At 31.2% G+C, this 14,547-nt stretch overlaps 1 protein-coding gene across 1 annotated transcript in view; it reads right to left on the bottom strand.

Annotated features, from left to right (window-relative positions):
- Positions 1–9,120: 9,120 nt before the first annotated feature.
- Positions 9,121–14,547, bottom strand: part of LOC109597975 (uncharacterized) — a 49,413-nt gene continuing 43,986 nt past the window's right edge. Inside the window, exons 5-6 of the mRNA XM_020013772.2 lie at positions 10,767–11,002; positions 9,121–10,701 (exon numbers count right to left, since the gene is read on the bottom strand). Coding sequence (XP_019869331.2) covers positions 10,586–10,701; positions 10,767–11,002 — 352 coding nt within the window. The 3' untranslated portion in view covers positions 9,121–10,585. The remainder of the gene's footprint in view (positions 10,702–10,766; positions 11,003–14,547) is intronic.

A 14,547-nucleotide genomic window follows, 5' to 3' on the forward strand; every position in this document is an offset into this window, starting at 1 on the left:
GATACTTAAAATAGTGGCATTTTACATATCAATTCCATTGAGCACATAAGGGATATTATGTAGACGACTTCTAAACTCTAAAAAGCAATTTAAATGGTCTTTTTTCGATTAGTTGAAATTTTAACAGATAGCTGCCTAGCTTCATTTATTTAAAAATAAAAAATGAATTGTAAATTGTAGTGGTCCGGATTTTGAATTTAAATTCCCGCTATCTGTGATGTTACGTAAATCTGGTACGCAAAAGTTCAAAATATTAAGACAGAGATATTCAAAAAAGTACTGTGTCAAAAATTTATTATGTATCATTATATTAAAATGTGATTGTTTGTTATTGTTTATTTCACCCTTTTGTTCAAATTCAACTGTTGAACTGTAATAAATTCTGGGTATGAAAATTTATATTTATCATGTTTTCTTGTTAAAAATTGTAATAATATCTGTATTTGTTCTATTTGTTTAAAAGTCGAATTTTCTCTTTAGTTTTCAATCTTTTATATCTCTGTTAATATAATGTGTCAAATTGTTCGAGTGTCTTTGTTAAATTTCTCCGCCATGTTGTGTTTACATCATATCATAATCTTTTCAATCGTTTTATTTTTATTCTTATTTATTTAGAAACAATATAAATAATCTCGTAAAACAGTTTTTCTCAGGTGAGAGCAGACATGTTAATTTTTTATTATTTTCACAATTTTAAAATTATTATGTGAGAATTATGTTGTTTCTTATGTCATGTTTCGTCCGTTATTTTTACTAATTATTGAAATATTTATTTACATACTTATTTATATTGTATTTTATTTGTATTGTTGTCGATAACTGATTAAAATACCTTCCTTTTGATGGTCTTCTAAAATTGAGACCAGAAGGAAATTGGCTTCAGTATTCGTGTCTATGTCGATGAACAATAACTAAATTCATTTAATTTGATTAGTTATAAATAATTATTATTGCATTACACATTATATTGACATTTATAATCATAGTAAAATCAGTTTGCGTATATTTTGAACAAATATAGATATAATGATTCCAAAAATGTAAATAAATCATATTTGTTAATTTTATTTGTGTTTGTTATTTGTCATCTTCCTTGATTATTCAGTTCTATGCATTCAGAATGGGGTTACTATATTTTAGTAATTATTATCTTATCACACTCAACAATCACGTGGCCATTTCTTCGTACTTTTTTAATTTCTAATATTACCCCGGTTGGTACCATTACAAACATCATGGATATAAATTACTTTTAAATTATTTTGTTCTGAATATATGTATTTTAAGCATTTAAAACACAAAACAACTTTCAGTACCATCAAGTTATGAAGAATTTTTTTTTTGTTCATTTTCTGTGATTTTTAATATTTGAAACGTAAAAAATATAAAAAAGAGATAAAATAATTTGATTTTATATGAATTTTCATTGATACTGATCTACTACAGTTATGAAGTTGTCAATTGGTTTAAAACGTTCGACTATGTTTAGAATTAAGTTAATATAGAAACAAGAAAAAGAAAATTGGTATGTTATTACAATCACTTAATCCGATACTAAAACTTAAGTTTAATTATTGTTTAATTAATAGCAAAAAATTGATTAACTGAGTTTGAAACAAGAGAATAATATTATAAAACTTCTTTTGTATATTCAAAAATCTAGCCAACCTGAAACTGAAACGGCTTAAGAGATTCAAACTTCCGAATTTAAGTGATATTAAATTTCTAAGTGAGATATTTGACGATATCAAATTCACTAGGTAAATAATCCCCAATGAATTTTGAAATTGCACAATCACACCGATTTATTTTCATTCCGAAACATGCTTCGCTCACCATCCTCAATATTTCTGAACTTCCCGAAATGTACTTAACTGTTGAATATATAGAGATTTAAAATTTTAACAAGAACAGTAAATAGCGAACTGGATGCTTCCTGAAGCGGTTGTCTAGACATCGATTGTTGGTTTATGTTCAGAGCTGCAGTAATCGAACCATAAACTATACCTAATGGGTAATAATTTGGCGTTTCTCCCAGAGAGGAGCTTAAACAAAACTACTTCGTCTTCCGCTCGCATTACCCGTTTCAGTTTGCAAAAATGCTGCACCAACCGCGAATTTATTAACGCTATAAACAGAGATTTCCGGTTTATGATGCCGGAATAAGAAAAACAATGGGATTTTGTTTAAAATAAATTTTGAACACTAAAGGAACGACTTTTATTTCTGTTGGTGCCGTAAAATGCAGCATCACTTTTAGCTAAACGACTCCAAAATATAATGAAGAACTAACAAACCGGTAAAATTTCATCCGTGTGCGTTTAACACAAAGTACAGATGACATTAATATATATTATTCAAAAACACGTGAATGCAGAGGAACGACGAGATAAAACAGTCGGGTCTAAATCCACAATTACATTTAAGGAAAACGCGCGGTTTGAATGCATAACAATGTGAAGCCAGTTTCAAAACTTGTATCCTCCGGCGTATCACACAGCTGCCATACACTGTCTTAATATCAGTCCTTTCATTTACTCCGGAACTTTCCGGTTCCGATTCAGTTTTGTCGGCGTCAGATTTATGTGGACGTCAGTTTGTTTTGGAAATGCTAATGCCACAATTACTTTTGATTGAAAATGCTTCTTTGTTGAACATAGAAAATGACTAATTAAGACTTTATATCAAATTATCCAGCTATTATTATAATTAAACGTTTGACGTTGTTGTAGAAAATATTGAATAAAATTAAAAATTCAGATAAAACGAAGCTTTATAAATATTTATTGTTTTGTATTATATGTTCTGTTAACTCTATTCATATTTCATGCATTGCAGATTTTTGTTGAAAAACTAATTTAAAAATGATTAAAACTGCACACAGTAATTTGTTATATTGATTAAAATTTATATTTAATGTATTTGTGTAACAAATATAAAATTCATCGGTATAATTTTTAATCTTTATATTGTTTTTTGTATTACATAAATATCAGATAAATTTAAATTAAACCTATTGAATTGCAATAAAATAATTAAACTTATTTTAATATAAAAATATTATCGTTAGGATTATACATCACATTATTAAATTGATAAATCGAATTTGATTAAAAACAATAACAGCCGGACTTTTTATATCGCTTTCATCCCTTGTTTCGAAAGTTTATTGCCTGGATAAAAACGATAAAATTGACATATTTGCAGAATTAGTGCTTGAAAATATCGAGTTTTATTAAATTTACCATATCCTAAAATAATAAAATATTTTTATTTATTGCTCTATAAATTTATACGTACAAATTTGCATCAGTGCGAATGAAAAGCTCTTATTTAATTTTCTCACTCATTTTCATTTATATATTTCTCACAATGTTAATTAAAAGTTGCAATTAAATATAACTTAAATACAAATATTTACATAAAAATGCAATATTGTAGAATAAATTAATTTAAATTTTAATTTAATATCAATTCACTCTTTTTATTTGTTGAATGTTATTGAGTAATTATAACATTTATAATTACTATTTGTTGTTATTTTCAGTGTTCAGTGTCGGATAAGTTTTAGCAATTAACATTATAAAATAATTACGATTCGAATATGAATATTTACATTTTTATTACATAAATAGTGAAAAACCGTATTATTGCAGTACAAAATGAATTAAATGATAATTGAATGTCCACTTACTAAATTGTTCTACATATGTAAAATTGTTGTACAACATTTTAATGAGTAAATTTTCACGCACGAACGCGTTTTGTCAATAATACAAAATGTGAAATTTGCAAGTAATTATGGTTTATGTGAAAAAGCTGGCAAAAAAGCATTTTAAACGGAAACGTAAATTTCATTCCATTAATGCCCTTTATGCTGAAAGCATCCATTAAAATATTTTATAGTTACTTTTAATTAAATTAATTATAAATACGTATGGCGAAACAAATCTACATTCGCTTGATAATATACGATTTTTGTAATTAGTTCCATGATCCGACAACTACGAACTGTCTTTAGTAATTGTAATTAATGACCGCATATCAAACTTTTTAACGACTTTCCGTGACTTTCCGTACGCGTATCGCGAAATCCATTTAATTGCTGAACGAGCACTCCAAAAAATTATTGAATCCGTTGTGATGCACCGGTGGAATTTTTTTTTATTAATACACGGCGCAAAACACCGAAAAATATGCAAATTCGAAAAGTGGAACGCATAAATGCTTTATGGCTTAATAAACGATAGTACACACTAGAGAGTCGGATATAATTTCGCTTTACGAGCGCGGCTCGACTTTTATTAATCCATGTAAATTCAAATATTGCCCCGGTATAAATTAAGAAGAGGAGCCCTACATTGAAAAATTGTTTCGGTTTTATGACGTCCGCGTCATTGAATTGTAGACCCGTTTTTTGTTCGGGAATTAACTCATTTTTTTTATTTCCATTTTACTGAAAACATCAATCTCAATTTTATTAGCTGAATACATTCATTAAACGCCAGCTTCTTTGTGGTTTTTTATGGGGAAACGTAAAATTGTTATTGATGTCGCTTTTATTCGTATTCGGATTGTTTCAATGTGGTCAACATTGAACACATTTAATCACTTTTAGTCTCTTTCTATCCTCTGATAATTTATTCATTCATTAATAGGTTTGATTTTGAATTGAACGTTACAATTAATCGACAAAGCTCAAGCAGTGCATTCGTTTTATTATATTATTTAGTTACCGAATTGTTATTATTAATAAATAGCGGTACTCGCGACTTCGTCCGATAGCGTATTGAATACGATCGTTTTCTAGACGGTGATCTCGAGATTCCAAAGATTTTTGAGCCCTTAACAATGAATGACGCGTTCTATCTAATTGTAATCGTTCATTCCTCTTAGAACTACTCTCATTCGATCTAGACATGGACTTCCGTAATCTACAATTTCTAAGACGACTTTCCCTATCTTGTTCAGATTCATTTACACGTCGCAATCTTTGGCTTTTGGCTTTTCTCATGTTTTTAGAGAGATTTGACTTTCTTTCAGGCATAACTAAATGTTAAAAAAAAAAACAACTATCTACGGTACTAACTAAATAAAATAACCTATAAATAATTTATCAATTTCAATGTAACTCCGAATATTGAACACAAATGTACTTAATTTATAATTATTTATAATTACTACTTAAAGGTAAAAAAGGAAAGCAGTAAAAATGTAACAAAATATATTGAATTGAAAGAAAAGATAAGATAAGAAGAACGGAACGGTGGAATACCTATCAATCAAATCAAACTCTCATCAATCGTTGGTGAGAGAAGTGGTGGGAGGCGCGTGAGCTGCGCGTGGTACTGGACAGTACTTGGACATTGCAACATTATATTATTTTTTTAAAATAAAAGATTTTTTCTAAAATAAACGTAGCCTAAGTTACTCCTTATTACATCAGCTACCTGCCAATAAAAGTCCCGTCAAAATCGGTCCAGCCATCTCTCGGGCAGTCCCGCTCCACAAGCCAGTGGTGGCGGGAGGCCGACGGATCAACTGCAAGCCCAATCCTCACCCAGGGAGGTTCTAGGACCTTCCTCAGATTGGGCTTGTTCTTCCGGGAACCAGTTGACAGGGGGCTGGCATCTTTGTCAGTCCCGTCTTCTGGTTCAACTTCACCCGTGTATGTATATACACGCCCTTTCCCCCATATGTGCTAGCACATATGGTTTCCAATTGGTTATGATCTCCGGATCGGTGCCCGGAGGGGGGTTTACACTTTCCCCTCTCTGTCCCCAGAAAAAAAAAAAAAAAAAAAAAGGTCCAGCCATTTCAGAGATTAGCCGGAACAAACAGACAGACAGAGAGACAAAAATTGTAAAAAATGTTATTTTGGTGTATGTACCGTATTTATATTCATATGCATGTAGTAAAAAACGGTTATTTCAATATTACAAACAGACACTCCAATTTTATTTTTAGTATGTTGAATACGATCGTTTTCTAGACGGTGATCTCGAGGTTCCAAAGATTTTTGAGCCCTTAACAATGAATGACGCGTTCTATCCAATTGTAATCGTTCATTCCTCTCAGAACTACTCTTATTCGACCTAGACATGAACATCCGTAATCTACAATTTGTAAGACGACTTTCCCTATCTTGTTCAGATTCATTTTCACGTCGCAATCTTTGGCTTTTGGCCTTTCTCATATTTTTAGAGTGATTTGACTTTCTTTTAGGCATAACTAAATATTATTGCATCAGCTCCCTGTCAATAAAAGTGCCGTCAAAATCGGTCCAGCCATTTCAGAGATTAGCCGGAACAAACAGACAGGCAGAGAGACAAAAATTGTAAAAAATGTTATTGGTGTATGTACCGTATTTATATTCATATGCATGTAGCAAAAAAATTTTATTTCAATATTATAAACAGACACTCCAATTTTATTTATATGTATAGATTTAGGTTTTAAACGATAACGAACAAGTCATAATTATAACATTTGTGTATCCAAAAAAGTGCATCACATCAAAATGAAATTTTCTGTAAGAAAATATACGAAATGCGATTTATCGTATGTGTAGTACCTAAGGACTACAAAATATGTAATGTATAATTTATACAAGTACAAAACCGAATACATCATTTTATACATATAATATGCGTGTTTCAATTAGATAGGGTCTTCCGAATTGTTTGTTGTTGACTGTTATGAGTATTTTCAGACGAGACGGAAAAAACTTACTTTTGTTTCCAAATATCAATTTTTTAAAACATATTTCAAAACAGTGTAATATCTCTTTTTTCTGCCAAAAAATAAAAACTTTCTGCAGGTACGACGTAACACAAGCTACTTACCTAAATTGAGTTTTGAACACTTAGGTCAGTTTTATCTGACAGTCAATGTGGGACACCTGACACATGTTTAATAACGTTATTATACAGTGCTCAACAATTGTTAAGGACCAAAGTAATAATTAGTGTTAGTTTTGGTTAAAATAAAATAAAATTAAAAGTATGCTCTTATACTGCAATACCGTTTTTATTTACACGATTTAATAATAGAATTTGTTTTTGTCTAAGTTTGTTTTAGGTATTTTTATAAACAATAGCAAAATAGATTTGTGACATGTTCATTCTTTATACTCTTAGTTTTAGTTCTTTTATGTTAAAAGGTAATATTGTATTAGATATTAGTTAAAAATATGTCCAGAATGCGTTTACAGCCCGCTCACATGCAACAAATTATATAATGAATTAACGAAGGGTTGCCGCAACGTGAAGTTGCTGAACGTTTAGGTTTGTAAAATAGTATTGTAAGTCGTGCGTGGATTCGGTATGTGACGAATGGTACAGCCTCGTATGTTTATGGTGGAAGACGACAACGCGGTACAACTCCTGCCGATGGTCAATATTTTCGAAAAACTGCAACCTATCCTGCTTCTCGCATTAATAGATTACTGCCACAATAATTTCTAACTAAAAAGTTAGAAGTTGGTTTACATTCAAGAAGACGTGTACCACATCCACAGTTAACTAGAGGGAATAGGATAACGAGACGACAGTGGGCCGAGGAACAATACAACTGGACAATTAACGAATGGAGTAATTGTTTATTCATGGATGAGTCCAGATTTCGTCTGTGTAATTCCGATGGACGTATTTTTGTCTGGAAAGAACCAGATATAATGAACATGTCAGGGTTCCAGTACTTGTTTTTGGAGGAGGTTCTATCTGGCTGTGGGTTGGAATTTGTTTGAACTGTCTTTTTAATCAATACCACAATGACCGCCCAGAGGTATCGAGATATTGTCATTGAACCAATTAATGTCCAATTTGCGGGTTGTCTTCATCGCGCACGCATTATAACCGAAAGCCTGGAATTTCACGGTATTAATAGAATGGAGTGGCCAGCTCGGTCACCAGACATGAACTACACAGAACATGTTTAGGCCCAAATGTCGAGGCAATTAAACACATTAGAGCAGCCTGTAAAAACTCTGGAACAGTTGTGTAGAGTTATAAGGGAAATTTGGACAAATACAGATGATCTTTATCAATTATTAAGCACTGTATGTTTTACGCAGTATAAAATAATAAGATTTTACTTTATTTTGACTTTGATTTTGAGGTAGCTTATGTCTAAATTTAAAATTGAGAATGTTTGTCAATCTCTCTCTACTATTAAAAAAAAAATAAACTTCAAAAAATTCCTAATGGCAAAAATTTCAAAAACGGACATGGAAAAAACCATTAACAATTTCGAGTTCGATCCGAAATATATCATTCAAATACTGTAGTACACCACATCTGCAAAATAGTGAAATGTAGATATATGGAAGAGGTTGACATCTGATTCATAATAATAAGTTATTTTTTATTTTAGGCCGGAACTAATTAGCAAGTTTTAACATCGAAACGGATTAGAAATTGTACCGAGTTACAATAGAGAAGTTATAAGGTTGTCACTAAGCAACTTTGCCATCGAGGTATTTTGAACTTTCCAATCGATAATGGGTTCGGTTGTCAATATGTTGTAACTTGTCAATAACGAATTAACTCCAGTGTGAAACTTGTACATTAATTATCTATTGGATGGGCATCGAATTCTGAATGTAAATATAATTGTAAAATTGTTGGGATTATGGTGCTATTTAGGATCTTCCTATTATGATAATTTCACAGAATATATATAATCTACACTATATATTGCGGTTGAGTTTTGACGGAAAATTATCTACTTGTTATTTCTATTTAATAATATATATATTGTACTATACACATATTTTAATATAATGGAAATAAATAAAAATAAATTATTATTTAAAATTTAAATAATAAATAATAAGTAAAGTAATAACTTACCTTTCTCGTGGTTAATTTAAATTAATCTATGATATGTTTTTGTAGTTAAAACAATGTTTTATTCAATTTATACATATATTATTACAATGTTTTTTTCCAGTTCAATTTAGAATTTACTGAAATTTTACATCAATTTCTTAAAGCAATTAATTTAATTTGAAATATTAGCAAAAAATTAATTTTACCATTAAAAATAACTTACCTTTTTCGGCATTTCAATTTTGTCTTGTCACACAAATAAGTACAAATCAAACAACAGGGGTGGTTTTTCATATTTTAATTGAATATAATATAATTAATATTAAATTTATTCCATATATATATTTATAAAAACAATCAACATAAAAATAACATTAATTAGTTTACAATCGAATATCTAGGCTAATCATTTGAAACGAGAGCAAAAACATTTAAATTAATTTATAATCACATAGAAAAATATTTATTCAGATTTCCACAGCGTTCACATTTTAATTCTGAGGCTCAAATTTTATTTTGCACAATAGTTTAGCCTCTCGAACCAATTCATTTCCTAAAGAAGATTCGCTAATTTCCCGTTCATAATTTATATTATTCAGTAGTTTATTACAAATGTAGCTAAGAACAACAAAATAAGAAATATAGTTGCATTTAATATAAATTAGTTAGGATTTGAACATTTATCAAAATCACAACTGTTGGAAAAATCAGTTACAAAATATTATTTAATTTTGAATTTGTGCAATATTTATATTACAATTGTGTGCGTTAAGTATAATGTCTTTTTCTATGTTATTTACGAAAATATATCGATTTTAAATCATAGATAGCTAATTTTGAAACTGATTTTTAAAATAGGTTTATTTACAAATAGGTATTTAGCAACATTATTGCCTGTAATAATACTATACATATATTTGCTTGCTCAAAAATATTTGGGGTGTTACAAGGACAGTGATAAAAGGGAATTCATAAATTGAACATAGCTGTGACGAATGTTCTTTGTAGTGACAATTTCCAGGCCATTATCATCCATAACTATAACAGTAAATGTAAACTAACAAATGAATGAGATGCGATTTTAAATCGAGTAAAATATTAGATTGTTTAGGTAAACCAGAGGTGCGTTGAAGTACATTTTCGAAAATTAAACTGAAGTAATTTTAAACGCGGTCCTTTGAAAAATTAATATCCATTCCATGTCTGCGTCCGTAAAAAGTTTATATGAATTCCGCCCCGGGAAATTTTAATATTAAATTACCTATCTACATACTGACAAGGAACACAACTTTTTTTTCCTTGCGTATTCCGACAAGATAGTGGTACACCATTTGCATATTACCCGCGCCCGTAGGCTGTAGGCGATGAAAGAACTGGGAAGCAAACTTTTTCATAAGCTTCGAAAAAATTCTCAGTAAGCGGTACATAAACTCTGTCGGATTGGCTAAATGGCCGCTGTAATTTAATCAAACAACAGAATACATTACTTTAAAGTAGTCGCGGGACGAGCGAAAAAAGGTTTTTAACTTTCAATTTCTCCCCAACAACTTTCTCCCTTGATTACGAATTATCGCGCTGAAGTCATTTTTATTTCGTTTCTTCCCATTCACACTCACATGCACGTTAAATGTAGCAGTCTTTTATAGATTACCAAAACTAGGTAGACAAGCCTCCAAATATATTTGAGCATATCAGCGTACACATATTTCCGTCAAATTTTAATATTAAATATTCTAGAAAGATGCCAAACAAAATCACCTTTCGAACATGATTACATTAATTAGAAGTATTGCTAAATGGCCCAAGATGCTTAGCGGTGAGGTTCTGATACTGTGATTCAAAAAATCGTTGGCCATTGGCACAAACACCCCTAGAAAGTAATAACAACAAAAAATTTCATTTAAATTTCGATCGTAACTTTATATTTCAACTTACATGTGTCGGGTGGTCTTTTGGCAGCTTGAGTCAGTTCCCACGATTTGTACGGTACCATCGTTGTTGAAGTGGTCGTATGGTGATGATGTGAGTTACGGTTCGATTTCTTATCCTTTCCAACTATTTTCTCCGTAATCATGTGGTACAGATTGTACAAGCTGGCAACGCAGCGTATTCTGATTTTGGCTTTGTGGAATAAATGGCTCTTCACTGTTAAACGCAAAGTCGAATGAGTTCTGCAAGAAATGTGTGCAACTTAGTGATCAAATTAGTAATTTATATTAATTTTGGATGGCATAACACGCACTACAGTTATAATTTTTGTGTGTTATATTCAAGTAAAACGTTATTTACTCCAAGAACTATTTTGAATTTATTGGGGGATCATATAAAAACATGCTAATGAAAATATAGATGAAAAGGAAACATACTTAAGTTTGCTCCGCCATTAGGGTATTTTAAATGAAAACGGATTTTCTTTCCGTTTAAAAGGATTATTAATCTCTAAAACCATTTTTGTTTTTGCACAGTGTGTTATTCCGCAGATAAAATAAGAAAATTCCGTTAATTACATCATAAATAATAACTGTTGAAATATAATTTACCTCACATGGCAGATGGCAAATGTTTACGCAACTTCCCTAATTTGAAAGGAGGTAAAGAAAGTTGGCGAACTGAAAATATTTTATTAAAGTACGGTCGCAGAATTATACGAATTCTGGGATGAAGCCTCCCTTTTTCAACGTAACACAAACAAATATACGCTCTCTGACAAAACCATCACGTCTTTTCATTTAAAACGTCTAATTTAAGCAGCGGCAAAACATTTAATATCTCCGACAAAGTTAAATCATCATTCGCCATTTTAAAACTATTCACCGTTTCAAAGTACACTTGTTTATTAACTAAATTGAAAAAGCCTTGTACGTAAAACATAAACCTATGATCAGGTTGTTCCAGTGCCATTGGGTAAGGCTTTAAATAACGTGATGTCTGCTGATGAATTATGGTCACATAATTATTTGAATGCATTTAACACGCGTTGACGCGATTCGTACGGTTAAACGCCTTCATGAATTTTGGACTGTTTCTATAAATTCATCTTTGATTATTCTGAACCGAGTTGCCGGATTTCCAGGCAAATTTACACATATATTAGATTTGAATCTGGAACCGAGAAAAACGAGGTCTTACTTCAGACAGTTGCTCTAATAAAACTGAAATAAGGATCTACTTTAACCTCGTTCTATCTTATTTAGCTAACGTCGACGGAAACTTTTCGGGTATTTAAAGTTTTATTGTTTTATTGTTTTCGAATGCCAGTATAAATCCTGGACACAATTAATCTCATTCAACCAATCTGATTAATTAACTTGGCTAAATTCAGCGTTTGCTGTAAATATTTCACGGGGAATTATTTCATTATGACTTCTGCCAAAGTTATTCAAGATGAATATTAAACAAATCACCCCTTTCGCATTTAATACCTAAGACCCGTTATTTACAAATAGGGCGGAAAATTAAATTGTGAAAATGAAATTTCCACCTACAGGAACTCATGAATTTTAGAAGCATTAATTATTGAAGTTGTCGTTAAATATGCGTTTGCAACAAAAAAAAATTCTTTAGAATCTAGATGAAGCCCTCTGGTTCATCGAATTAGAGATTCTGTTTAACTGTAAATTACGCCGCACTATCTTTGTTTTATTTTCCAAAAAAGTTCAGCAACAATATTCAGCCAGTTTTAAAAATAGATAATTCTCCCTTGTCGTGATCATAATTCATTCTGGTGTAGCACGTAAGCTTAAATAAATCTAACAAAAAATTATTCTGTTTGTTGTTGCTGTTTTTAACACAATTAAATCCATTGTCTAAGAACTTCAAGCAGAATATTTTATTCTCTAATGCAGTTAAAACATGAAAAATAATAGGTTTTATTGTGTTAAATACAACCTTGCGTTATTTTTCATGGACTTTTTAATGTTGTTGGCAAACTTTAGGCGTCAACTCAATTAGCCAAAGAAAATAGCAAACTAGATGTTTAATAAAAAACTTGTGTGGTCACGAACCATTTTTGCGGAGCACGTAATGTTTACACGCGCTTAACTGCCATCGGTTTTCTGTATTTATTTTTTGGATCGAAAATTGAATATTTACGTGCCTCCACACACAATATTTTAATGAAACCAAAGCATCAAACCCGCGATTATGCTGTTCTGAAATGTCCACGTTTTTTGTGCCATTACGGTTGGTGTATTCGGGTTTCATTTGATTTTGGAAAAGTGCATAAATTGGTTAATTACGACTATAATTGATAGCCGTACAGAGTAATTCGTTGCGGAATTAAAATTGCGGAACATTTTGAATCAAATAACAGTCTATTATAATTAGACTGAATTAACCATTCTAGTTTAACAGAATCGATTTATTTATTTAAGCATTATTGGTTATACCAATCTTCAAGCGTTAGCGGTAAATCTGCCATAACTTCGTTCTTCAGACTTTGAAATTGCAATAGACATAAGGCGATTGCGCACTGGTTCATTGTACTGAATTTGTTGCACGTGAAACTGACTTACTCTACTACATTATGCTGCCTGTAAAAAAACGCAACAACCAGAACCTATTAAGATATTTTTATAAATTTTTATACCTATTGAAATAAGAAATTATTAAAATTTGAAGTCAATTTTATCTATTGAAGTTGTCGTTTTTTTGTTGTTTTTTTCTTCTTCATATCTTTAACACGTTGAAGACCGCATGGACCACCGGTGAGTCACTACGCAACAACATGTTTTACGTGGCCGTTTGCACACAGGTGGGCACGATTTAAATGCAATTTATGTACAGTAGAGATACTGCAAATCTAGGGGTTAATGTCTACCTCAAATTATTGTAAACTAAAAAAATATTTTAAAAAATAATATAAGTAATTAACAACAACAAGAAAAATGCCGGTCCCTCTGTGAGAAATACGATTTTGCAATGCGGTCTTCAACGTGTTAAGGTATCGCAAACAAGCCTGTACTTAGTTTTTGTAAGAATTTGTTTTATTCAGTAATTTATACTAACTATTTAACAAGCCTAGATTATGAAGAAGGAATAATTTTAGCCAATTAAGCGAGTTTGATAGAGGTAGAATAGTTGGTCTGTATGAAGCAGGAATTTTGATTCGAGAAATAGCGTGACATTTGAACAGAAATATGAGTATTTTAATATGATGTTGGCAGTCATGGAGTGAAGAGGGCAGAAGAGGTAGAGCAATCCGGAAGATCCAAAGCTACCACAGAGTCACAAGACAGTCGTCTTAGATTATTGGCCCTAGGGGACAGGATGAGTTCAACGCGGATGATTACTGATGAATTTTTTGCCGATGAAGGTAGACCAATTGGTAAGTTATCAACCTTTTTTGGTCTTACTTTTAACAGCAAACCATAGGCGCCAACATAGTGACTGGTATATAGAACGTCAACAGTGGGATGAAGAATGGTATCACATTGTGTTTAGTGATGAATCACGCTTTTTTTTTGGTGTGTTAGAAAGACGGCAACGTGGAGAAAGACGTAATCCTCGCTTTGCTGTGGAGAGTCATGTTCATAACACTATGGGTCTAATGGTATGGAGTGCTATTGCTTATAGTAACAGTTCACCTTTAATTTTCATTAGTGGCAATTGGACGTCCCAGCGATGAGTCTCGACGTGTCAATGAGTGTCTTAATCAAAGAGGCTTTGACAAGATATGCTTTAAGATTTTATTATTATTCTGTAATAGGTTAATTTA

The sequence above is a fragment of the Aethina tumida genome, chromosome 1 (assembly GCF_024364675.1).
Source record: "Aethina tumida isolate Nest 87 chromosome 1, icAetTumi1.1, whole genome shotgun sequence".
NCBI classification, from domain to species: Eukaryota; Metazoa; Arthropoda; class Insecta; order Coleoptera; family Nitidulidae; genus Aethina; species Aethina tumida.